The sequence below is a fragment of the Vanrija pseudolonga genome, chromosome 6, assembly GCF_020906515.1.
Source record: "Vanrija pseudolonga chromosome 6, complete sequence".
Lineage (NCBI taxonomy): Eukaryota > Fungi > Basidiomycota > Tremellomycetes > Trichosporonales > Trichosporonaceae > Vanrija > Vanrija pseudolonga.
The window spans coordinates 1705653-1729158 of NC_085854.1; the positions used below are offsets into that span (position 1 = coordinate 1705653).

Sequence of the window (23506 nt, forward strand, 5' to 3'; positions counted from 1 at the left end):
GTCAAACTCTGGCCCGTGCGCCTTGCGCCCCGTCCCCCCCCCTCACCCAACCAACCCGACCCGTCTTTGCTTCCCTGACCCTTTTGAACTTGCCTTGCTCCGCCATGCCGGCCCAGACCAAAGGTCAAGCCAAAGTCCAAGCCCAAGCCCACACACCATCTGCCCTCGTTTTGGATGGCGCAAGGACGACACACACTGACTCACTGGGCCACCACACAAACTGCTTTGAGCGTTTCGCGACAACCCCGAAGTTGATGCGCCCCTTGCTCGTCCTCCACCCCCGTTTCGACTGCAAGCTACCCGCAGCAGCAACCGCCGCCGCCGCCGCCGCCTCTGCCTGTCTCTCTTTGCTTGGTTCAGAGCCCGGCCGAAAGAGCAAACGCATACGCCAACTGGCATCTTCCTTTCCTTTGACTGCTGCACACAACCATCCTTTTGTCTACTCAAAACCAGAGTAATTGTCTGCACGCGTACAGTGCGAAACCATCAAACCCAGGACTGCCAGCCAGGCAGCAAGCCCAAACAGCAGCCCCTAGCTAGGTCAGACATTTGGACACAATCCGCCCCTCGAGACTTCAGCCCCCCGCCGTCTTTTCCCCCCGGGTGCGCGTCGCAACTGGACCCTGTCTCGCGTTCCCCACCCTTGCCTACCACACAACGCAGGAAGCCCAGCCCAGCCAGCCAGTCAGCCAGCCAACGCCAGCAGCAACGCCAGCGCAGCCAAGCTACAGCGCCTACGCCCTTGTCGTCCCCCTCGGTCCCCCCTTGCCCCCTCCGCCCCGCCCCCCCCTCTCTTCCCCGACCATCCAATTGCCTCGCATCCACGACCATTGTGACTCTTTGGTTAGCTACCGTCCTTCCCTTGAACCGTGACAGGTCACGTCCGTCGTCGACCAAGCTTCAGTGTGCTTGCTACCTGCTAGCTGCCATCACCACCACCAACCACGACACACAGACACGCGCCGCCATCGCCGCCGTCGCCGCCCACTCTACCAGCGACACTTCATTCGCGTGCAACATCACAAACGCGACATCCTTTGATTGCTGCCAACTCCTTCCTTCATCTCGGCCGCAGCAGCATCAGCAGCAGCAGCAACAGCAGTCACCACCCCCTTTTCGCGCGTCGTCCTTGACTTATCTCGCCGCGCGCCCACGACATCCATCCCCACCCACACACGTCTAGTCGACGCATACCTCGTCCAACACATCCGTGCGGAGCACGGACACGTGTAACACCCCCCAGTTTGCGAGGACCATTCGCTTTGCATTGGCCTGAACAATCGCCCTCTGTCCGCGACAAGTCCACGACGACACACACACAACACACCCTACACACACACTGCACCGCTGTCGTCTTCCTCGACACCTCTATCGACTTGGCATCCCCTTTCCACACATCCCATGTCGACTCATCATACCAGCCCGAAGCGGGTTGGCGTCGGCGCCATTCGCCATCCCCAAGCAGAGTGTGAGTGCCCTCGAGGCCACGTACTTAAACTCGGCCATCCCCCCGCGCGTTCATAATACTCACACCCACCTACAGACACCGGGGCAACTCCAATGAGCAGCACCGCCGACTTGCCCATTAGCAACACGTACTCGATCAAGCCTTCGCGCAACTCGACTGGGTACGCGACGGGATCCGACTACTCGCTGGGAATGACGGCCACGACGAGGGCGCCAAACGCCATGCTCGCTAGCCCCCCTTCCGCCTTCCGCACCCAGGAGATCACCCCCAACTTTGCCGCGCCTTCACACCCATCCACGTCAAGGCAGTACTCTGACACGTCGCTGGCTCCGTCGCAGTCGTCGTCGTCTTACGGCCAGTACTCGGCGTCCAATTCGCCAAACCTCAACAGGCACTCGTACACGCTGAATCCCGGACCCCAGGCGCCCCAGCCTCCACGTCCCGTTCGTTCCGGCACCCTGCCTGCTGGCGAGCACCCGGGTGCTGGCCTCAACGGCCACTATGCCAACCCCACCTACTCAATGATCAGCCCCAACAACGGTACCTATGGAGCCCCCTCCATCCCATCGGTGCCGGTGGTGCCATTCCAGAGTGGACCGCTGGAGCAGAGCTTCGAGTCAAAGCTCTCGTTGGGTCCAACCATCCCCGTCCAGATGGGGCAGGACGCGCCAAAGGACACTGGTGCTCCTCCCACCGTTCGCGCCCGCAGTGGTACTGGCAAGAGCTCCAAGGACAAGAAGTCCGTCTTTGGATTCATGAGTGGTACGTTTGCGACACATCGCGATACTAACCGTCCCAGACCTCCTGAACAACTCGAACACCAAGCAGCCGGTCATCTCGACACCATACGACCCGATTCACCTCACTCACGTTGGTTTCGACTACAACACTGGCCAGTACACTGGTATGCCCCAGGAGTGGCAGAAGATTCTTGACGACAACGGCATCACCCGTGCCGAGCAAGAGGAGAACCCCGACAAGGTCTTGGCTGTGGTCCAGTTCTACCAGAACCGCGACGCTCCCGAGGCTGCGGATGACGAGGATGTGTGGAACAAGATGCGTGGCGTCCAGCCAAGCCACCACATGTCGCCAGGCAGCTCGCCACAACCGCCCTCGACAGACATGTCGCGAGAGAACAGCAACGACAATGGCTTCGACCCGCACACCTTCCACAACCCTGTAGGTCGGACTGTATCGACAGCCCCTGACAAGCAGCGTGCGGCCCCCGCGCCTCCCCTTGGCTCTCAGACCAACTTGCGCGCCGAGCGTGCCGCGCCAAGTGCTCCTGGCCAGAAGCCCCGTGTGCCTCAGTCGTCGTCGCCATCGACTCAGCCGCTCGCCCCCTCGACTCTCGATCGCTCCATCTCGCAGCGCGCCCCTTCCAACACGTCGTCAAAGCCGCTCGACCGCTCCATCTCTACCCGTGCCCCACCAACGCAAAAGCCATCGCCGCCCCTCCACAAGTCGCAGTCGCAGTCTGGCCGCCGCAGGGAGCGCGAACGCGAGCGTGAGCCGACTCCTGGTGCTAGCACTCCCGCCGGTGGTGTCGCGCGCTCCACGACCAAGGGTCGTGAGGCTGGTGCGCCGCGCCGACGAGACAAGGCCAAGGAGAACGAGGAGGTCATTCGCCAGCTGCAGACGATCTGCTCGCCCGGTGACCCCAACCTTATCTACAAGAACCTTGTCAAGATTGGTCAAGGTGCTTCGGGCGGTGTCTTCACCGCCTACGACCGCAGCCAGACGCCGGTCGCCATCAAGCAGATGAACCTTGAGAAGCAGCCCAAGCAGGACCTGATCATCAACGAGATTCTCGTCATGAGGGAGTCTGCCCACCCCAACATTGTCAACTTCAAGGACTCGTACCTCTGGAAGGGTGACCTTTGGGTCGTCATGGAGTACATGGAGGGTGGTTCTCTTACCGACGTGGTCACTGCCCACTGCATGTCGGAGGCACAGATTGCCGCCGTCAGCCGTGAGACCTGCGAGGGTCTGCGTCACCTGCACTCCAAGGGTGTCATCCACCGTGACATCAAGAGTGACAACATCCTGCTCTCTCTCAATGGAGATGTCAAGCTCAGTGAGTACGAACGCCGCGCAGCTGCCCGCCAGGCGCTGGGCCATATGGCACCAGTTTGGTTTTGAGCTAACATCCCACAGCCGACTTTGGCTTCTGTGCCCGTATTGCCGACCCGATGTCGACCAAGCGCACGACCATGGTCGGCACCCCCTACTGGATGGCACCCGAGGTTGTCACCCGCAAGGAGTACGGACCCAAGGTCGACATCTGGTCTCTGGGTATCATGGCGATTGAGATGCTCGAGGGCGAGCCACCCTACCTCAACGAGAACCCTCTCCGCGCGCTCTATCTCATTGCGACGAACGGCACACCCAAGATCAAGGACTGGGACAAGCTGTCGAGTGTCTTCCGCGACTACCTCCAGAGATGTCTCACGGTCGACTCGGAGAAGCGCCCATCTGCAGAGCAGCTGTTGGGCCACGAGTTCTTCAAGTACGCGGCCAAGCTCTCGAGCCTGTCTGGTATGATCAAGAGCGCCCGCAAGGGCAACTAGGTCAAGCCACAACCGCAACTACCTACCCAGAAGCCTGCCCGCAAGGGCAGCTAGGCAGAAGACACTGCCTTGTCGCGTCGACGACGCCTAACCCCCGCCATTTTCTCATCTGTCACTCAAAACCGTGTCCATTGCATCCGTGCTGCTCCATCCGGCTCCCATCCGCCTCCCATCCGACTCCGCCATCCGCATCTAGTCTAGGCCCCCTTGTATACAGTTTTCTCTCATCATGCGCAGAAAACAAGTCGTCGTAGTCTGCCATTGAAATGAAATGCCTGGGATAGCAGGGTGCAAGGGTTGGCGAAGATGCCGGCCCTCGGTCAAGATGTCTCATCTCATGCCGTGGTCGCACGAGTCGTCTAGGCCAAGAAGTGAAGTGCATCTACTCGCGCTACAGTGTCCCGCCACAGCGCCTAGCCCCAGACCCAGAACCCGCTCTCGGCGGTAGCCCTGTCCCCCTTCTCCGATCCCAGAACATGTGCGCGCGCCTCGCCGCCCTTTGCAATGTCGTACAGCGAGCCGTCAGCACACACAATGTGGCTCTTGGCGTGTGTGTCGTCTGTCGGGCGCCACACGAACCCGGCTGCGCGGAAAGTCTCCACGACGACGTCGCCCGGCCCGGCGTCTTCCACCGGCCCGCCATCGGGGCCGTACGTGAACCCGACGTGCCGGCCGTCCTGGTACGCGCCGCCCAGCACCTCCTTGGCGCGGGCGGCCCATTGCACGCCGGCGTCGCTGCCGTCGGCGATCGCCTTGCGCACAGCCGGGTCGCGGAGCGGCCTAAGGATCACAATGTCCATCGTCCGCTCGCCCTCGTCGCGCGGGAGGCTGACCAGTGTCGGCGCGATCACAAACGTCGGCTCGAGGCGGGGCGTTGTCGTCGTGCTGAGAAAGTACGTGAATGGGCCTTTGAGGCGCACGCTGCCCGCTGCCTCCGAGTCCTGGGTGTACGGCGCGACCCAGGCCTTGGTCCGCGGGTCGTACTGTCGCACCCCGCGCTCGGCGTCCGGCACGAGCTCCACCTCGGCCGGGAAGAAGACGGTGATGTTCTGCGCCGCAGCGAGCTTGTACCGTTCCAGCCCGGGATGCTGCTCGCGCAGCGCGTCCGAGTCGGACAAGATGGCCGCGTGCAACGACGTCGAGAGCACAATGTGGTCCGGGACCACCTCGGAGACTGTCCCGTCTCGCCCCACGAGCGAGGTCAGCGTGATGGGCAGCGGGCGAGGTGCGGCGTCGGACAGCGCAAGGAAGAGGCTTGATAGCGCCTGGTGGACTTGCGGCGAAATGTCGCCCAGTGCCGGGGCTAGCGCCGGGGGGATGGGCAGCGGCGCCGCGTCGGGTGGGAAGTGGGTCGAGTGGAGTGCGTTCGCCTGGCGAGGCGCCGTCAGCGCCGCGCGTGATGATCCCCGAGCCACCCGAGCCAACTTACAGTGCCGAGAGGCAGCGTCACCAGCGCCCACTTGCCCAAGGCCACGCCCTTCTCCTTGACCGCCTCGAGGACACCCTCGATGAACTCGTGCGCGGTGCCGTCGCCTCCCCCTACAACGACCCGCGTGACTCCGTCGGCGGGCGTATCAATCCGCTCAAGCACGATATCGCGCCCGATCCGCCCGGCGTCCTTCACGCTCTCAGTGACGTGCACGTCGGCAGGGATGCCGAGGCTCTCGAGCAGGTTGCAGACATGGTCGTTGATAACTTCGGCGGTTAGCGGGTGCTCACGGCCAGCTGTGCTCACAGGTCGGCGCCGAGCCGGTCCCCGCGATGGGGTTCACGATGACGTGGTATTTTGTGTTGGGCGCGGGCATGGCAGATGTGGTGAAGACAAGAGACGGAGTCGTTCGTTAGTAGTCAGCTTGTCGTGTCGGTCGTGCGATGCAGACACTGTCGACCGAGGGTGCCGGTGCCCCGCGTGTGACGTGATGCCGCTGGAATGTGGCGCCGGTGGGGGGCGGCGATGGCGGCGTTCAGTGTGCTGGCGGGGTGGGTGGTGGGAAGCGGCTGTCGGCCTCGGCGCGGTGTCTTGTCTGCAGCTGTGAGCTTGTGCCACGCAGAGTGGAAATTCCAGAGACACGAGACGAAGAAGATGGCCACATGGCCATGCACAAGCCTCGAGGCTCGGGTCAGACAGACCATTGGGCCGGAGCGGTAAAGCACTGGCCCAGTCGTGTGGGCTGCTGTCTCAGTGCTCGTCAATCGCAATGCCATGTACGCCAACCACGTAGCACTCATGTAGACCGCTCCCTGCTTTACTCATGAGTCATTACATGCATCACCATCAGCACCGGCATGTCTTTCATCCCAATCAACGCTGCAATGTTGACACTCAGGCCCTCCATCACGTGACAAACGCGCCCTGACGCGACTGTTATTGTCCAACTGTTATTGCCGGCATCGCGTTCTCTAATTCTCCATTACACACTTGCTCCCTTGCCCGTCACAACACACCCGCCACCATGAGGCCCCGCCTCGAGGACGTGGCATGCGCGATCTGCATGGAGTCGCTCTTCACGGCCAAGGACGACCTGGACGAGGTGATGCCCGTGGCCGCGCCAGACTGCGGTGAGTTGCGTCGCGTCGCGTCGCGCGGCGCCGCCGCCGCTCCTTCCCTCTGACGCCGACGCCCAGGCCACGTCCTGCACGAGAAGTGCCTGCTCGAGTGGTTCGACTCGCAGATCCAGCAGTTTATAAGCACGGCCCACGAGCGCGGGTGGGAGCACGAGCGCGACCCCGGGCCCGAGGACGTACCCGTCGAGTGCCCGCAGTGCCGAACCGAAGTATACGGCGACGATGACGGCAAACCCCTCATTCACCGTCTGTATGTCAACTTTGGCGAGGCGAGCGCCCACGCCGCGTCCTCGTCGCAGATGAACTCGTCGCCTGTGGGCCCGCGCGCGACCCAGCACTGGGGCAACCCCGTTGAGCGCGAAGCGCTAGGCCTCGCGCGGAGAGCACGGAACGCGGCGGATGAGATCGGCGCCCTCGGCGCGCAGAGTAACGCCGACGAAATGAACGGCACCCTCCGTCGCGTCGGCAAGCTCCGGGAAGACGTTCTCTCTGCCAAGGCGTCGCAGGGGTTCAAGGCGGGTTAGGCGCAGGGCGCGCGCTGACGACAGAAATACATCGGCGGCCTGACAGTGGCGATCAACAACCTGCGCGACAAGCTTGAATCAGACCCCACGGTTGCGGAGCTGCGGGCCGACATTGAGCGCCTGAAATCCGCGCGTGCTAACGCCGACTCGCGCGCATCGCGTATGGAGACGATCGGCCTGCCGCAGGCCCATCAGGCCGGCGTCATGGAGGAGCGCAAGCGTGCCGAGCGCTTCGTGGCCAAGGCGCAGATGGAGCGCGACACCTTCCGGCGCGAACTGGACAAGGAGAAGGTTGCGCGCGAGGCGTTCAAGCGCGCGGTGGAGGAGCGCGAAGCCGAGCTGCGGCGGCAGCTGGAGAAAGCGAACAAGTGAGCACGTAGCACGACGCCGCTGACTCTAGTGCCCTCCAACAGTCTCATGCTCAAACCAACGAGCTCAAGAAGACGTTACAGGAAAGGACGGGACAGCTCAAACTGGTCCGCTCCAAGTTAGAGCAACGGAAGGGATACAAGGACAAGATTGCAAGTCTGGAAGAGGAGAACCAACGGCTGCGGGAGGAGCCAATACGCAAGGCTCAGCGAGTTGACAAGTCGCTCGACTTGATGCAGCCCGGCCCGTCTTCTGGCACGCGGCTACCCCTACCCCGCCCGTCCTCAGAGGCCCCACCGACCTTCACCCCACCACGGCGGCGCCACAACGACGACGACGACCTCGACCTCGGCCCCACACCCAGGACGACGCAGGACGAGTCGCTCTTCATCGAGGAGCCGTGGGACGCCGGCATCGCCCTCGATCTCGGCCTCGTACCTCGCAAGCCGGCGCGCTCGACCACGGCCCGCTCGTTCAAGATGGACCTGGACAACGGGCTCGTCAAGGACAAGAAGAGCAAGGGCAAGAGCAGCAAGTACTTTGCGAGCGCCGACCCACCCAAGGCGCGCTCGCCCAAGGTGCTCGTCGCTGACTCGAGCCCGTTCCGCCGCCCGTCCCCGCGCCAGTCGCCATACAGCCCCCCGCGACGCTACGGCACCTCGACAGAGGACGCCATTGAGCTGTCGCCCTCCCCGCGCCATGCCGCGCCCCTGCGCACGATCAACCGCGAGTCGAACCGACAGTCCAACTTCCTCCAGGACATCGGGGTCGTCGACGCGAACGGCCGCCCGAGAAAGACGCTCGCGACAGGGGTGAGGGTGCGGCCGGGAAAGTTGTGATGTACTGTAATTGTCAAACCATGTATGCATAGTACTGCCAGAGGGTAGGGTTAGCGATGGAGTAGTGAGGTCCCTCTCTCGCTCGTCTCAACCACGCCATCGCTATACGTATGATACAACACTCCCCTCGCGCCACTGCCGCGCCTCGTCACCCACGTCCTCGTCCATGCCCCATTCGAGGTCGTCGTCGTCGACCGACATGGCGACACGAGCAATCTCCCGCTCAAGACGCGATTTCTTCCGTGGTGTAGAGTTTGGTGGGCGGGACGTTCCCCTGGCCAATGGTGTCGATGAGCGCGCAGAGTATGCCGAAAGGGATTGTGAGCGGGCACGCGGTGGTGGGACAGCAAAGTCCTTTGCCGCTGGTGCGCGATCAAAGTCGTCCGCCGTGGGACTGTACTCGTCCGAGTCGATGGAGCGCTGGCGCCGCTTCCGTGGAGAGGGTGAGGGCGTAGCTGCTGCTGGTGAGCTGGTCGCAGCGGGTCTCGTGCGGGATGCAGGCACTGGCGGGGGAAGCATGAGCCCACTGCCAGGTTTCCGGGTTGCCGAGGTTGGAGCTTGCGGTCTGTACGCGGGTATCGGCGGCGGACGAGTGGCTGGAACCGGTCTCCTCTGCGCCGGTGGCGGTGACAGCGAGTACGCCGCACCTTGACTGACGGCTGACGCTAAGGTCGGTTCGGTACGTAAAGCCGGGGCAAGCGCACTCAGCAGTGAAGAGCTGAGTCGGCCGGTAGGTGCCGGCCCGAGGGTCATGCCAATGTCGGCAGCTCGGACCGCCAGCTCAGACCGGTACCTGTGTGTCGCCGGCGATGAAGACGCAACAGAGCGTGTGCTGTCCGCGATCGAGTCGATGTCGGAGGACGCGTCGAATGGAGTGGAACTTGTTTCCGCGATGTAGGGGTCTGAGGAAGGAGCCTGTGGTGGCGACCGCCGAATAAAGAAGGAAGACGGCGCGGGCGTCTTGGAGTAGGGCAGTTTGTGCACTGCGGGTGCTGGGGAGCAAGATGGTTCTGTTGTGCTTGGAGGCGGGGTCGGGTGGTGTGCTAGTCCAAGAAGAGCTGGGCGACCTGGGCGGACGGTCGAGGGAGGCGACTCTCGCCCGTTCACGATCGATGAGGACGAGAGCGGTGGCGTGGGCTGGAAGTGTCGGGGTAATGATTGGGGGTGGCTAGTCGCTACTGCTCTTGACATCAATGGTGATGAGTGTGCAGACGCCTGGGGTGATGAAGACGGAAGGGCTGATAGAGGGGCCGACTGCCGCACAGGCGAGGGCACCGCCGGAGAGGGAGCCCGAACTGGAGGTGGCGAGGCCGCTGGCGAACCAGTCGGCGTATACACCACTCGAGATCGGTTAACCCGTGCTCGTGGCTCCTCGGACTCCTCTACTTCCAGGTCAGACTCGACAGGTTCAGTGGCAACCGAGTCGACGATCAAGGTCTCCACAGCCTCGATGTTGGCGTCACCAGACAGTGTCGTCGCCGTTGGCTCTGGGGAGAATAAGTCGTCCGTGGTAGCCAATGCAGCTTTCCTCCGCTGAAGCCGAGTACGGTGCAGGCGCGGCCCCCAGCCTGGAAACGCGGCTGGCATTGAGGTTTCCTGCGACGGCTCCTCCTGCCACCCGGGAACGAACCGGCAGTGGGCCACAGCTTCCCTGCCATAGCACCACACTGCGTTGGCCGCGAGATCGCCGCCAGACTTTAGACAAGACGCGCATGCGTACGGTCCCGAGCCATCGGGGTTGAAGGACAGCAGAGTGAGATACTCTGTCTTCTTGCGTGGGGCTGGGGCGAAGTTGGCGTGGGACGAGTCGTCGGTATCCACCAGGATCTGCTCGCGGCTTGGTCGGAGCTCGTCCTCGTCGTCTTCAGATGACTCTTCGTCATCATCCTCCTCGGCGGAAGGCGCTGAGCTCTCGCTGTCGCTGACGAGCGACTCTTCTTCCGAGACACTAGCTTCGCCTTCGTCGTCGGATGGTTGGAAGGCGCTGCCACTGTGATCGCTGGCAAAGTCGAGGGGGTCATAACCGTCATCACTAAGGCTCTCGTCCCCAGATGATTCGTCGTGAACCTCAGAACCTGCTGAAGAATGATCGTTGGTCTCATGCTCCGAGGGCTGCAGCGGAGAGGAGTTCCCGGGCCCGTCTGATAGACGTGGCGGGGAGAAGGGTTCGTCCGGAACAGGCATCGCCAGCACTTCGTCGTCATGGGCCTCGGATTCACTTTCGGACACTGGGCCAGAGTCCAACGCAGACGGCGGAGAACTCTGAGTTCGAGGAGGGGAGCGATGCACCATCGCGATGGCCTTTTGAGCGGCAACCGAAATGGACTTTGGAGGCGAAGCCGTCGTTTTCTTTACGCTACGCCGCCGGCGACTAGGTGATCCGGAGTCTGTTGTCGGTATTGATTGCGCTGCCGCAGACGGACGTGACGTGGCGATTGAGCTATAAGCACACAGCCAGGGGCGGTTTCGCCCACGACAGAGCTCAGCGCGCTGGGCCCGTAGTCCACCTGCGGAGAGACACGACCCGCAACGGCGCGCAGCGTACACCTTTTTGGAGGAGGTCGATGCGGGGCTGGCAGACGCAGAGGCGGCGGATCGGGGGGTTGTGGTTACAGAGCTGCTCCGAACTGGAGCTGGCGTTGAAGCCTGACCGCGTCGTGAAGGTAATAGCACGATGACCGATGACGCTCGCCGTGTCGATGGGGTAGACGAAAGGCGTGGTGTGGATGTTCGCGATGAGTGTTGAGGCAGTGGCGGGGGCACTCTTGAAGGAGTGCCGGCATGGGCCATCGGCGGCACTGAGGCGCTCACAATGCCGCGGTGGCCGGCTTTACGGCCCGACAATGGAGGCTGGGACTGCCGATCTGTTGACGTGGATGACGACAACAGCTTGCCGTCCTCGAAAGGACATAGATCGGGTAGCAAGCGGCCTCGGCACCAAGCGGCAAGCTCCTCACGCTTTCCACCGGCGTTACAGCACCGACTGCACTCGCGATAGCGTCCAGGGCCCACCAATGTGCGATTCGAGAGGTACGCCGGGCCTGGCGAAACCTCGTCGAGTGGTGAAGGCTGAGATCCAGGCTGGGGCTGCGGTGTCGAGGGTGATGTGGACTCGTCCTCAGACGGACGTTCACCTGACATCCGCTGCTTGCCTTTGGCTGACGGACGAGGTGGTGCCGGCATGGACATGGGAATGTACGTCGGCCGTTCCTCGAACCTCACGCGTGGGGTGGACATTGTTCGTCGACGGGACGGCCCAGCTTTGCTGTGTGGGGTTGGCGGAAACTTGCGTGTGGCAGGGGAGGTAGAGGGAGGGCTCGATGGGGGGTTAGACGAGGAAATGAGGGTCGGCAACGATCGCGAGTGTCTTAACTGTGACGTGGGTGCCACGCGCTGAAGACGTCAGTTTATTGTCCGGGCCACAAACAAAGACCACACTCACTGTTTCCCCTCCTCTCCTATCCTCGGCGTTGCTCTCCGACTCGCTGTCAATGAACAAGTCCTCCAGTGACGGCACCTTGCCCTTCCCCTTGAGGACCGACCGAGTTACGGCCGCGCTGTCGGGATACCCTTCGGACCCTCGAAGTCGTGCCTCGGCAGCATGGAACGCGCGGAGGTCCATCTCGTCCTCGACAGTCCACTCCTCTTCGACCTCCTCAGGAGGCTCCTGGGTGTCAAGTCCAGACCGGTCATCCCAGTCTCCCAGCTCGTCCTCATCGGGCCCAAAGTACGCGGATTCCGGTCCTTGGGGTAACGGGTCGTCATCCTCTTCCTCGAGATCGCTGCCGTCCGAGAGGCCGTCGGCAAATTCACGAGTTTCCAGAGCGCGTAGACGACCGCGATCGACTGTAATGCGACCAGTGAAGATGTCTACTTCGTCATCTTCCTCTGGGCGAATGTCGGCGTACTTGGCCGAGATGGCGTCCCAGGCGTCGTATAGCCGCCGCTGGGACGCCTCGCGTGCGCGCTGGAACTTGTCTTCCCTCTTTGATGGGTCGCGCGAGATGGAGCGAAAGCGCGGCCCAGATGATGGTCCGGCAAGAGGTGATGATAGACGCGTCAATGGCTCGTGCAGACGCGTCGAGGCAAACAAGGACGCGGCGTGTGATGGCGGCGGCTCTGAGCTTTGATGCAGTGATTGCCGTGACATGTCTGTTTGTGTGGGCTTCCGGTCAGCCCGAATGGGGGTAGTCGCGTCGCTATCGTCGCGTAGGGATCATTGGTGGCCGTCGTGTGTTGCGCAATGTGTAGCTGCAAGATGTAGTCGTGGGTGGTCGTGGTCGTAGTCGTTGTCGTCGTGTGTGATTGTTGTGTTGTTGTGCCAAAGTAAGTTGGGTGGAATCCAAAGTAATGTGAGGGGCAGAAAGATGTCACTCGGCCCCTGACTCGGCGGCGGCGACGCTGAGCGGGATGCACTCGCGATGACGGGGCTCTCGACCAACTGCTACTACTTCAGCAACTGTTTTCTATCTCACTACACCTTTCTACGCACATCTACGCTCCTTGGGCCATCTCGACACTACGTCTCTGCCAGAGGATGCCAGCGCGTGCCCCTTCAGCAAGACCATCAGCTTAGCGAATCCGTCGAGTGTCGACTTTCACCCACCAGCTTCACTTGATCACCTCCTTCCACGCTCGCCATACCCCCTCCGCGACCGCTGGCGGTCCTGAACCCGTCTGAGAATGGTGTACGCACCACAACGGCGCCATGCCGTTGCTTCGGTGAGTCGGCTTATAGCCAGCTGTCACAAACCGCCGCGCAGCTGACACCGCCGCCCGCAGTTCTCGACCACGACCCAGGCGCTCGCGCTCATGCAGCATCTGTACTCGCCAAACACGATTGTTCTGATATTTCGAGTCGTCACCCAGATGCGTGAGTACCGTCGATCTTCTGGAAACAGTGCTGACTGTGTTAGACATTCGGGCGCCGGCCGGCCTCCAGCCTGGCAGGTCACTTCTGGGCCTCTTCGTCATTGTCAGCCTGCCCAACCTTGCGGCTGCCTTCTTTCACCTATTGGACTTTGCTGGAGGAATGAACGGCTCGCAAGGTCTTGTGCTTGATTTTATCGGTCAAGGTGAGTCAGGAAGGATGGCCGTAGCTGACGTTTGTTAGCAAACCCAGCATCACTGGTACGGGTCCTTCTCCTCGACCTGGCCATCTACATCCTCCAGGTTGCGACCCTCGTCGTGTGCTACATTACCAACTACTCATCAACTCTGGGCAAGTCGGATGTGTTCCCCTACGACGACTTGCTTCTTCCTCCAAGCCAGCCGACGGCATTGGCATCAGACGACCTCGACGTCGAGACAGGTGACCAGTTCCGTCAACGACGGTTTGGAAAGGGCCCTCGCTATCAAAACGTCTCGGCCGACGCGACAGACGTCTGGCTGGAGGACGATAGCGCTGATGCCACCGAAGAGCAGCCCTTGCGTAGGAGTGAGTCATCCATCCCCTAACCACGCCCCGCTGACACGTCCAGCCCCACGCCCTAGGCTCAGCTCCTTCGGATCCAGCGCCATTCGCGGGAGGCGGACCGACGTTCCGCTCATCTTCACAATATCTCTGACGCATCTGTTCAACCTCCTCTTCCGACTTCCTCCACCAACACCACCACCAAGGCTGTTCTCGGGCGGCACGCCGTTGAACACGCCGCCAGTGACTCCTCGAGCATCCCAGTCAGGGATCGCGTCGATCAGCGCTGCTCTGGCCGCGGCGCAGGCTCGGACCGAGGTGCGCCAGAGCACGGCGGCTCAGCGGCTGGCCGAGACGCAGCGGCTCGCCGCCGAAGGCTCTGCGTCCAACGACGACGGCGACCGGGGCGGCTCTGGCCGCATACCAGGCGACTATTGGACCACTAGAGTGCATGGATAGGGCATTGTATTTCTGCATGGCATGCCAGATTGTTATCACGGAGTGCAGCCGAGACGGGAGCAAAATATCTCAGAGTGGAGGAAAGTTGGAAAGGAGTCGAGATCAAGTCGACACCGAGTTCATTGTGCCTCTCTACATTGCTTATCGCACTCAAAACAGACAAAATGGCGACCCTCACGCTCCCCCTCACCGCCCAGCCGGTGCTTTCGCTTCCCGCTCTCGCCCTCTTCCACAACGCCAAGTTCGAGTGGGACTTTGAGGGCGGAGAGGCTGGTGAGCCGACCTTTGACGGCGCCAAGGGTGTCGACGCTGTCCGCGCCAAGCTCGACGGCCTCGCCACTGCTGGCCCTGCGCTCCCCACCCTCCCCTCCAAGTTTGACGCCAAGACGCCTTTCGCCGAGGTCTCGGCCGTCCTCGACGCGCTCGACGACTACCTTGCCTACCGGTGAGCCCGGTGTGATGGCATTGTGAGATTGCTAACGCCGCCCCAGCACTTACTTCAACGGCTCGACCTTTGGCCACAACGACGCTCTCATCTGGGGCACTATCCGCTGTGAGTTGACAAGTTGCGCGGACACAGCTCGCTGACGCCCCAGCCAACTCGTCCGCCGCCGGCTCGATCAAGCGCCCCGGCCGCCCCCACCTCCTCCGCTGGTACACCCAGGTCGAGACTCTCCCCATCCCCCGCCAGCTCCTCGACTCGTTCAACAAGGCCCGCTCGGACGCCGACAAGAACAAGAAGGTCAAGCGTACCGAGGTTGTCGAGGCTGAGCTTCCCAACGTCGGCAAGGAGGGTGTCGTTGTCCGCTTCGCCCCCGAGCCCTCTGGATACCTCCACATCGGCCACTTGAAGGCTGCCATCCTCAACAGCTTCTTCGTCGAGAAGTACGGCGGCAAGTACATCCTCCGTTTCGATGATACCAACCCCCTCAAGGAGGAGGGCGAGTTCGAGGATGCCATCAAGGAGGACCTCGCCATGATCGACGTCAAGTTTGACAAGGTCGTCCACACCTCGGACCACTTTGACAAGATCCGCGTCCTTACCGAGCAGCTCATCAAGCAGGGCGACGCCTTCATGGACGACACCGACGCCGAGGAGGTCAAGGAGATGCGCCGTGCGGTTATCCCCTCGAAGAACCGTGACGCTTCGATCGAGGACAACCTCAAGCGCTTCAACGAGATGTGCGAGGGTACCCCCGAGGGCCAGAAGTGGTCGCTCCGTGCCAAGATTGACTACACGCACAAGAACGGTGTCATGCGTGACCCCGTCATCTACCGCTACGTCGGCGCCGACCACCACATCACTGGGTGGGTCACAGAGTTGTTCTGCTGCTGACATCGTAGCGACGCGTACAAGGCTTACCCCATGTACGACCTTGCCTGCCCCATCATTGACCACCTCGACGGCGTCACCCACGCTCTCCGTGCCAACGAGTACGCTGCCCGCCACGAGCAGTACGAGTGGTTCCTCAAGAAGCTCGGCTTTGCTCCTATCACCATCTTTGACTTCAGCCGTATCGACTTCGTCTACACTGTCCTCTCCAAGCGCAAGCTCAAGTTCCTCGTCGAGAAGGGCGTTGTGGCGGGCTGGGCCGACCCCCGCTTCCCCACCGTTCGCGGTATCCGTTCGCGTGGTATGACCGTCAAGGGTCTCCGCGACTACATTGTTGGCCAGGGAGCCTCGCAGCAGCAGCTCACCCTCGAGTGGGACGGCATCTGGACTGTCAACAAGCGTGTTGTCGACCCCATCGCTCCCCGTTACTGGGCCATTGCCGAGGACAAGATGTAAGTAAGAGATACGTGATCAAGGCTGACCCCAAGCGTTCCCGTTCTTGTCGAGGGCCGTGACACCGAGGCCGTTGTCGTTGAGAAGAAGCCTCTCCACAAGAAGAACCCCGAGGTCGGCGAGAAGGACCTCGTCTACTCGTCCAAGCTCTTCATTGAGCAGGAGGACGCCAAGTCGTTTGGCGACAACGAGGAGATCACTGCCATGGACTGGGGTAACGCCTTTGTCAAGGAGAAGAAGCTCAACGCCGCTGGTGACGTCGAGTCGGTCGTTCTCAAGCTCCACCTCGAGGGTGACTTCAAGAAGACCTCCAAGAAGGTCACCTGGCTCGCGGCCCCCACCGCCGAGCAGCCCCTTGTCCCCGCCGTTCTGATCGAGTACGACTACCTCATCACCAAGAAGAAGCTCGAGGAGGGCGACGACCTCGAGGAGGTTGTCAACCCCAAGACCGAGTACCGCACCAACGTGCTCGCCAGCGCCGAGGTTGCCAACCTCAAGAAGTGGGACATTATCCAGTTCGAGCGCAAGGGCTTCTACATCTACCAGGGTACCAAGGACGCCGAGGGCCGTCTCGAGTTTGGCTTCATCCCTGAGTGAGTTGGCTGGGTCGCAAGTGGGATCATGCTTACCCGCCCAGTGGCCGCCTCCAGACCGTCGCCCTCAAGGCAACTCCTGCCGCTGCCGCTCCCAAGGCCGCCGGTGGCCCCAAGGGCAGCTGGGGCAAGCCCGGCACCAAGAAGGCTGCCGGTGCCGAGGAGGACGTCAAGGTCTACCTCTCCAACGCCACCTCTGGCTTTGAGATCCCCGTCAAGACCAAGATGTTCCAGTCGGACCGCATCTAGTGGGTTCGGTGGGTACGAAGCGTAAGCTAACCCAACAGCGGTGAGACCGAGGTCCCGGCCGTTGCCAAGGTCAACATGTTCTCGTCGACCCCCGTCTACGACCTCAAGTAGACGTCATAACTAATATTATCAACGCATGTAATGCCAATGCATATCTGCTACAGTTATGAATACAGTTGAATGATCCGGGATATCACATGTTGCGGCAGGTTGAGCGTCCGCGCGCGATCTGGGCGTTACAGAGCGCAACCTCGACAGGCATGGAGATGAGGGACGCAAAGAGGATGCCACACGAGTCCGCTGCGCCAGTGGCGCCGATACGGAACTCCTTCTCCATCTTGCGCTTGATCTCCTCCACGCTCGACGCGTCAGCGTCTGCATCCGAGTCGTGCCCGTCGTCGCCCTCATGCCCGACGTGGAAGAACGTGTTGACGTACGCGCTGCCGCCGCACAGGCCTTCGAGGCAGGACAGCAGAAACACCATGGTGATGGCGCGGTCGACGCCCGACGTGGGCTCGGGCGCCGGCGGCGTGTACTCTGGCGTGCTGAAAATGAAGCTGCGCGCCTGGAGGGTCATGAGGACGAGGACGAAAAACTGGATCACGGTGGGGAGGGGCAGGAGATGTTTCGGGATTGGCGGGAGGCCGAGTGAGAGCGATGAGCGCGAGATGAAGACGAATGTTTGGTCTGGGGTTAACTAGGCGACACAGCTCTCAGCTCACAAGTCAGGCTCCAGAACGGGTAGTAGTCGCGTGGCGTCTTGAAGAGCCACGACCAGATACCGCGCGAGGGGATGGGGAAGACGAGTGTGGGTGCGATGCCCTGGGTGTGAGTTGCCTCCTCGTGCGGTAACTCACCGAGTTGATAACATATTCCTCAATGTACACGACGCACAGAGGTAGCATGTACGGCAGGATCAACGGCTTGATAAGGTTGATCTTGTCCCTTGTCGAGAGCCAGACCTTGGGCGCGGGCTTGGCGAGCACGCCGTCATTCTCGTCTGGAACAGGCTCAGGCTCGGGCTCGGCCTCGTCGTCGGCCGCGACGGGGCGATAGGCGTTGTCCACGGCCAGCTCGGACCACTTGGGCAGGAGGTAGAGGTATGTGACGGGAAAGAAGAGCGGCAGGAAGGACGAGATGCCGAGGCCGCCCTTGACGCCGAGCCCGCGGAGGAGCCACCATATCGCCGCGCCCGCGACGCCTGCAGCACCCGTCCCGGTCGACCACGCGCCGATGGCCGTGCGCGACGCGCTGCGCGTCGGCAGGGTCGTCGTGAGCTGGAGGAATGTGAGCTCGCCGAGGCCAGACGAGAATGACGCGAGCGAGATGCCCGCCAGGCGCGGGTTGACGCCGGACGACAGCGCAATGATCTAGCGTGAGCTCGCTACACGCAGCGTCGTCACGCACCACAATACCGAGCCAGCTGATGCCCGTGCAGAAGCCCACGCGGCGCGCGTACCGGATCTGCCCGTTCGACACGAGCGGCCAGCACACCTTGGCTATGAGCGCCGGGAAGATGTTGAAGAAGGCCACGATGCCCTTTGGCGTTTCGGCCGGCACGAGGTCGAGCGCGGCGGAGAGGATGATGACGTAGAGGACTGGGGCGTGAGCTTGCTCGCGGAAGTACATAGCATATGGGACAGCGAGCGTACCATTGTTCAAGAGGCCGAAGATGACGAACGCGGCGAACAGGCGCCGGCGCGGGTTGACGGCTGCCATGAACCCGCCCGCGCCGTCGTCGCGCAACACGTCGTTCGAGTCGCGCCGTGGCGCCGCGTCGCCGGGCATGCTGCCGAGCGCGTGGAGGGAGTGGGAGGACGTGGTGGGCTGCCCTGCTGGGCTGTGGCCGGTGGTCGAGTCGAGTGCCGAGTGCGGAGTGAGTGCGATGCAAGAGAGATGCGCAGTTGTTGGCTCAAGACGCGCGGGGGTAGCTGGCACTCGCTCGGCGTGCCCCTTGATTTCCGGCGGAAGCCAAGGTCGTGTGGCACAAGTGACGTCACGGTCTGTACCCTCCGGGACTGCTCGCTTTGGGGGAGAAACCATGTAAGTAAACAACACACATGCATCACACACATGAAGACCATAGAACAGCATACGTAGGGCTGTATCGCCGCCCCGGGTGCTGGCTATCAATAGTAACAGGTTGGAACCGATCGATGGGTATATGGGAGACTCGTGCCTACGTGAGCGGCTCACGTCCTTACGCCGCCTTGGGGTACTTGCTGTCCTCCCTCAGCCAAGTCTCAAAGTCGGTGAGGTGGGGCACAAACTTGCGCAGCTCGGGGATGTCGGCACGGTATCCGTCGTCGCGGAACCAGTTGAACATGATGCCGAGCTCGGCGACACCCCACTTGAGCCCGCTGGCGATGAAGCCATACGTCGTGGGCGCCGGCTTGCCGGTCACGGCCTTGAACTTGGCGTCGATCTCGGCAAAGTTGACGTCGTCACCCGCCACGGTGATGGCGCGGTGATCAAGTCCTGTGGGGTTGCGGAACGCCGCGGCGGCGAACTGGCCAATGTCCTTGGTCGCGACCCACGGCATGCGCTTGTCCTTGAGCGTGTCGCGGACGGCCGTGAGCATGACGTTGCCCATGAAGCCTGGCTCGAGGCTGCGGCTGGCATCAGCGGCTATTCACCTGTGTATCGAACACCACTCACTTGTCCATGAAGATGGGGGGGCGCGAGATGGTCCACGACATGCTGCTCCCCTCGGCTGCCTTGCGCAGGTGCTGCTCGATAAAGTGCTTGGTCTTGAAGTGGGGGATCGGGGTCGGGTTGTTCCACGAGCGCTCCTCGCCGCCACGGTCGACCGACGAGTAGACAAAGTGCGACACGCCAGCCTTGAGGGCCTCGTCGATGAGCCCGACGCCCTGCTTGACCTCGGGTGCGGTGGCGAGGTCGCCCGCGTCGTGCTTGACCTTCATCTCCATGCCCTGGACCGAGAAGACGCCCCAGATCTTGCCTGTGGGCGACGCGGCCTTGGCGGACTCGAACAGCGCGGGCACGTCGTTGAGGTCGCCCTTGACCAGCTTGATGGTGGGTGACTTGGCCGCGAGGTGCTGCGCCGACGCCGAGTTGGGGTCGCGCGTGACGGCGAGGATCGTGAACTCGTCTGGGCGCTCGAGGAGCGCGTTGACGACTGCGCCGCCCTGCTTGCCTGTCGCGCCGGTAATGAGGAGAGAACGGGACATTGTGTTTTGTGTTTGGTGTTCTGGGGGGATATCGTGAAGTGGTTGTGACTGAGGTCTGGTGGGGAGAGAGATCGAGAGACTGCGCCTCGGGTTCCTTAAATATCACTCCGGATGACTCTCAGATCCGCAACAAAAGCAACTCGGCCACTCGGTTCCGTGGCGGTTCGGGTGGGCCGACCAGCGAATGTCATCCATGTTGCCGGGCCTGCACGCCCACGCGTTGGCACACTTCGCCATGTCCACACAAGCCGTCCTACACGACCTCCTGACTAACCGCGGAATCCAGCGCGGGTTCCAAGACGCCGAGGTCGACACCAGCGACGCCGAGGATGGACTGCTCGCCCAATCGCCAGCCGGCGGAAGCAACCGGTTTGCTGATGGCGTCGCTTGTCGACGAGTAAGCGCAAGAAGGGTGCCTGCAGCGTCCAAGGTCGTCATAATCTTATCGATTGGAGCCATTGGGACTTGACTGTTTTGCTTTTGTCAGCCCGACGGCATGCAGGCCAAATGCCACAAACGAGGTGGGAAGGAGAGAATAGTTGTGTAAGCAGCGGATTATTTATATCAGTCACCCTTTTAGCCACGCAGACACCACGTGAATCAGTTCTCCCACGGGGGCAGCATCACGTGATGCTCCCGAGATGACGCTGGAAGGGTGCGACGGTGCCGCGACGGGTGGAGGCACTCTGTCATTGTCAAGTTGAACGACGCTCGAGCGTTTGCATTCAACCAACAACTCATCGACACATCATGGTGTGCAAGCACATAGAACACGCCGCGGATCGGTTTAAGCCGCCCCGCGAATCGCAACAGGTCCACAGGTTCGTCAGGCGATTGAAGCCGCGCTAACATTCACAGGGAGGAGTGCACCCTCTGCTTTGACGGCCAGGTAGGTTTCCAGAGTCGCTCGGTGGCAACGCAGCGCGACTAACACGCAACAGGATGGGTCCGACGGTGTCCTTGTCTGCCTTCAGTGCTTCAATGGCGGCTGCCAGGCCGACGGTCGCGAGCACGCCGCCCTGCACTGGAAGAAGCAGAAGCATCCCTTTGGCGTTGTCATCAAGCGCACCCGGCGAGAACAGAAGAAACGGGTGGGCAACTCTAGCAGCTACTGGCGCTACAACCACGGACTAACCCACTTCAAGGACGCGTCTGAGCCTCCTCTCAAGAGGCTGGCTATCAGTGCGCCGTCAGACGACGAGACGTACGAGTATACTACGTCTCTTCGCTGCTTCGAGTGCTCGCCGCTCGGCGAGGTCGTCCAGTCTGAGCACCCAAACGTGCGTGGAGCGAGTGAGAGGTGAGCTAATGCCAGATTATCAAAACGGTCAATGGGATCATGAAGGCGCTGTCGTCGGCCCAGCAGTCCGAGGTCAAGGCTTGGGAGGAAGAGATTATTGCCTGCGAGCATACTCTTACCCTCGACCAGGTGCCTTTAATCGCCCCGGGGACTGGTGGGTTACTTGTTCAGGCGTTTGCTTACCCACCAGTCGCAAGTCAGTGCACCGAGTGTGACCTCGACCACAACCTCTGGATGTGTCTCACCTGTGGCTTGGTCAACTGCGGTCGCAAGCAGTTTGGTGGCGTTGGCGGCAACGGCCATGCGCTTGAGCACTATCAGGACACTGGGCACCCCGTCGGTGTCAAGTTTGGCACCATTACCCCCGAGGGCCACGCGGATATCTACTGCTACGCGTGTGACGATGCCAAGCTCGACCCCGACCTTGCAAGCCACCTCGCGACCTTTGGCATGAACGTCCTCAGCCAGACCAAGACAGAAAAGTCAATGACTGAGCTTGTAAGTGCGCTGGTGCGAGGGCGGTGCTGACGCACGCACAGCAACTCGAGCATAACCTAAAGTTCGACTTCTCGATGACGGGTGACGACGGCAAGGAGCTCGAGCCCCTCTTTGGCCAGGGACTCACTGGTCTCAAGAACCTCGGCAACAGCTGCTACATGGCTTCCGTCATGCAGACGCTGTTCTCACTGCCCGCCTTCCGTGAGCGCTATTCGTCAAACGTGGCAAACAACCACTTCCACACCTGTGACAACCCGCTTCCTGCCGAGTGCCTCGAGTGCCAGACGCTCAAGCTTGGCGATGGACTCGTGTCTGGCCGCTACTCAGTCAAGGCCACGGCGCCGCCTGTCGCCAACAGCGACTTTGAGGTCCCCGAGGAGCCCAAGTTCCAGGAGGGCATTCGCCCCGCTCAGTTCAAGGCGCTCATTGGCAAGGGTCACGAAGAATTCTCGACTATGCGCCAGCAGGACTCTGAGGAGTTCCTCCAGCACCTCCTGACGCGCCTTCGCCAGGAGGGCAAGCGCCTTGGGCACACTGAGGCCGAGGAAGCGACCAACATTGTTCGCTTTGGAACCGAGCAGCGTCTCGAGTGCGAGCGCTGTCACCGTGTCGGCTACAAGGTCGACAGCGTCGACCTTGCGAGCTTGCCCGTCGAAGCCATCGAGCAGGGGGTTGACGAGGACGGCAAGAAGCTTTACGCGCCTGTCACCCTCGAGGAGAGTCTCGTTGAGTTTGTTGCTCCTCAGGAGCTCAACGACTACGCCTGCGGCAACTGTGGCGAGCGTGTTCGCGCTGAGACATCGACAAGATTCAAGACGTTCCCCGACCTGCTCGTCCTCCACATGAAGAAGTTCCAGCTGGTCAACTGGGTGCCGACCAAGCTCGACGTGCCAGTCCAGGTTCCGGAGTTCCTCAACCTCGATGGCTTCCACGGCAAGGGTAGGCAGCCTGGCGAGGAGGAGCTCGACGTCGACGCCACGCCAGACGCCGGGGCTCCCGAGTTCAACGCCGTCGCGCTGGCTCAGCTCGAGGCGATGGGCTTCCTTACTGTCCGCGCGCAAAAGGCTCTGCTCGCCACGGGTAACAGCGACGCTGACACGGCCATGAACTGGCTGTTTGAGCACATGGATGACCCCGATATTGACGCCCCGCTGCAGGCGTCTGGCGGTGGCGGCGCCGAGCCCAACCCCGAGCAGGTGGCCAACCTTGCCGACATGGGCTTCACTCCCGCCCAGGCTCGCAAGGCACTGCGCGAGACGGGCGGCAACCCCGAGGCGGCTGTCGAGTGGTTATTCTCGCACCCTGACGACCAGGGTGAGGAGGCTGCGCCGGCAGCTGCTGGCGCTTCCAGCGCGCCCGTCGTCGACATTGGCGGCTCGGAGCAGCTGCCCGCCAACTACCGTCTCAAGGCATTCATCTCCCACAAGGGCCCATCAGTGCACTCTGGTCACTACGTGGCGACGATCAGGCAGCCGCAGGGCAACCTGAGCGGTACGTCTGAATCTCCCGACGAGTGGGTGCTGTTCAACGACGAGAAGGTTGCGCGCGCCCCACCCGGCGGCGGTGAGCAGATGCGGTCGCTGGCGTATCTGTATGTGTATGAGCGTGTCTAGGGGCGGTAGAGAGGTCGTAGCATGGCTTGGGTTGATGGCAGTGACAATGCATAAGTGTGTACAATGAGG

At 61.9% G+C, this 23506-nt stretch overlaps 10 protein-coding genes across 10 annotated transcripts; 6 read left to right on the forward strand and 4 right to left on the reverse strand.

The window, feature by feature from the left end:
- Positions 1-1069: 1069 nt before the first annotated feature.
- On the forward strand, positions 1070-4316 carry SMU1 (Serine/threonine-protein kinase SMU1). The gene is made up of 5 exons (XM_062774971.1): positions 1070-1468; positions 1544-2230; positions 2268-2647; positions 2684-3545; positions 3626-4316. Exons 1-5 carry the CDS (start codon positions 1402-1404, stop codon positions 4036-4038), a joined length of 2409 nt encoding a protein of 802 aa, XP_062630955.1. The 5' UTR covers positions 1070-1401; the 3' UTR covers positions 4039-4316.
- Positions 4317-4402: 86 nt separating this feature from the next.
- On the reverse strand, positions 4403-6012 carry LOC62_06G008439 (uncharacterized protein). Its single transcript, XM_062774972.1, is given in 4 exon segments — positions 4403-5408; positions 5468-5733; positions 5758-5763; positions 5774-6012. 4 exon segments carry the CDS (start codon positions 5841-5843, stop codon positions 4452-4454), a joined length of 1299 nt encoding a protein of 432 aa, XP_062630956.1. The 5' UTR covers positions 5844-6012; the 3' UTR covers positions 4403-4451.
- Positions 6013-6455: 443 nt separating this feature from the next.
- LOC62_06G008440 (uncharacterized protein) lies at positions 6456-8335 on the forward strand (the record flags this gene model as incomplete). Its single annotated transcript, XM_062774973.1, has 4 exons — positions 6456-6597; positions 6664-7122; positions 7174-7495; positions 7528-8335. The coding sequence occupies exons 1-4, from the start codon at positions 6492-6494 to the stop codon at positions 8333-8335; spliced, it is 1695 nt and encodes a 564-aa protein (XP_062630957.1). The 5' UTR covers positions 6456-6491.
- Positions 8336-8501: 166 nt separating this feature from the next.
- Positions 8502-8987, forward strand: LOC62_06G008441 (uncharacterized protein; the record flags this gene model as incomplete). Its single annotated transcript, XM_062774974.1, has 1 exon — positions 8502-8987. One exon carries the CDS (start codon positions 8502-8504, stop codon positions 8985-8987), a length of 486 nt encoding a protein of 161 aa, XP_062630958.1.
- Positions 8988-9503: 516 nt separating this feature from the next.
- Positions 9504-10519, reverse strand: LOC62_06G008442 (uncharacterized protein; the record flags this gene model as incomplete). The annotated part of the gene is made up of 2 exons (XM_062774975.1): positions 9504-9630; positions 10056-10519. 2 exons carry the CDS (start codon positions 10517-10519, stop codon positions 9504-9506), a joined length of 591 nt encoding a protein of 196 aa, XP_062630959.1.
- Positions 10520-11663: 1144 nt separating this feature from the next.
- On the reverse strand, positions 11664-12485 carry LOC62_06G008443 (uncharacterized protein; the record flags this gene model as incomplete). The annotated part of the gene is made up of 2 exons (XM_062774976.1): positions 11664-11702; positions 11778-12485. 2 exons carry the CDS (start codon positions 12483-12485, stop codon positions 11664-11666), a joined length of 747 nt encoding a protein of 248 aa, XP_062630960.1.
- A 320-nt stretch (positions 12486-12805) lies between these two features.
- Positions 12806-14249, forward strand: LOC62_06G008444 (uncharacterized protein). Its single transcript, XM_062774977.1, has 5 exons — positions 12806-13057; positions 13118-13208; positions 13252-13410; positions 13449-13772; positions 13816-14249. The coding sequence occupies exons 1-5, from the start codon at positions 13019-13021 to the stop codon at positions 14205-14207; spliced, it is 1005 nt and encodes a 334-aa protein (XP_062630961.1). The 5' UTR covers positions 12806-13018; the 3' UTR covers positions 14208-14249.
- Positions 14250-14343: 94 nt separating this feature from the next.
- On the forward strand, positions 14344-17333 carry gus1 (putative glutamate--tRNA ligase, cytoplasmic). Its single transcript, XM_062774978.1, has 7 exons — positions 14344-14652; positions 14699-14760; positions 14804-15515; positions 15552-15992; positions 16029-16586; positions 16631-16834; positions 16874-17333. Exons 1-7 carry the CDS (start codon positions 14372-14374, stop codon positions 16944-16946), a joined length of 2331 nt encoding a protein of 776 aa, XP_062630962.1. The 5' UTR covers positions 14344-14371; the 3' UTR covers positions 16947-17333.
- On the reverse strand, positions 17029-20026 carry DDB_G0286605_1 (NmrA-like family domain-containing protein; the record flags this gene model as incomplete). The annotated part of the gene is made up of 3 exons (XM_062774979.1): positions 18846-18860; positions 18909-19444; positions 19494-20026. 2 exons carry the CDS (start codon positions 20024-20026, stop codon positions 19036-19038), a joined length of 942 nt encoding a protein of 313 aa, XP_062630963.1. The 3' UTR covers positions 18846-18860; positions 18909-19035.
- A 714-nt stretch (positions 20027-20740) lies between these two features.
- Positions 20741-23504, forward strand: ubp14 (Ubiquitin carboxyl-terminal hydrolase 14). Its single transcript, XM_062774980.1, has 6 exons — positions 20741-20847; positions 20885-20915; positions 20968-21306; positions 21342-21480; positions 21517-21824; positions 21866-23504. The coding sequence occupies exons 1-6, from the start codon at positions 20777-20779 to the stop codon at positions 23435-23437; spliced, it is 2460 nt and encodes an 819-aa protein (XP_062630964.1). The 5' UTR covers positions 20741-20776; the 3' UTR covers positions 23438-23504.
- Positions 23505-23506: the final 2 nt, after the last annotated feature.

Coding starts and splice junctions, on each gene's coding strand:
- ubp14 (XM_062774980.1), top strand. CDS start 20,777: ATGGTGTGCAAGCACATAGAACACGCCGCGGATCGGTTTAAGCCGCCC. Junction 20,848..20,884: donor GAATCGCAACAGGTCCACAG/GTTCGTCAGGCG, acceptor TAACATTCACAG/GGAGGAGTGCACCCTCTGCT. Junction 21,481..21,516: donor TTTAATCGCCCCGGGGACTG/GTGGGTTACTTG, acceptor CTTACCCACCAG/TCGCAAGTCAGTGCACCGAG.
- LOC62_06G008444 (XM_062774977.1), top strand. CDS start 13,019: ATGGTGTACGCACCACAACGGCGCCATGCCGTTGCTTCG. Junction 13,058..13,117: donor GGCGCCATGCCGTTGCTTCG/GTGAGTCGGCTT, acceptor CGCCGCCCGCAG/TTCTCGACCACGACCCAGGC. Junction 13,209..13,251: donor TCGAGTCGTCACCCAGATGC/GTGAGTACCGTC, acceptor TGACTGTGTTAG/ACATTCGGGCGCCGGCCGGC.
- LOC62_06G008439 (XM_062774972.1), bottom strand. CDS start 5,843: ATGCCCGCGCCCAACACAAAATACCACGTCATCGTGAACCCCATCGCG. Junction 5,409..5,467: donor TGACGCTGCCTCTCGGCACT/GTAAGTTGGCTC, acceptor GCGCCTCGCCAG/GCGAACGCACTCCACTCGAC.
- SMU1 (XM_062774971.1), top strand. CDS start 1,402: ATGTCGACTCATCATACCAGCCCGAAGCGGGTTGGCGTCGGCGCCATT. Junction 1,469..1,543: donor TCGCCATCCCCAAGCAGAGT/GTGAGTGCCCTC, acceptor ACCCACCTACAG/ACACCGGGGCAACTCCAATG. Junction 3,546..3,625: donor CAATGGAGATGTCAAGCTCA/GTGAGTACGAAC, acceptor AACATCCCACAG/CCGACTTTGGCTTCTGTGCC.
- gus1 (XM_062774978.1), top strand. CDS start 14,372: ATGGCGACCCTCACGCTCCCCCTCACCGCCCAGCCGGTGCTTTCGCTT. Junction 16,587..16,630: donor GAGTTTGGCTTCATCCCTGA/GTGAGTTGGCTG, acceptor TTACCCGCCCAG/TGGCCGCCTCCAGACCGTCG. Junction 16,835..16,873: donor TTCCAGTCGGACCGCATCTA/GTGGGTTCGGTG, acceptor CTAACCCAACAG/CGGTGAGACCGAGGTCCCGG.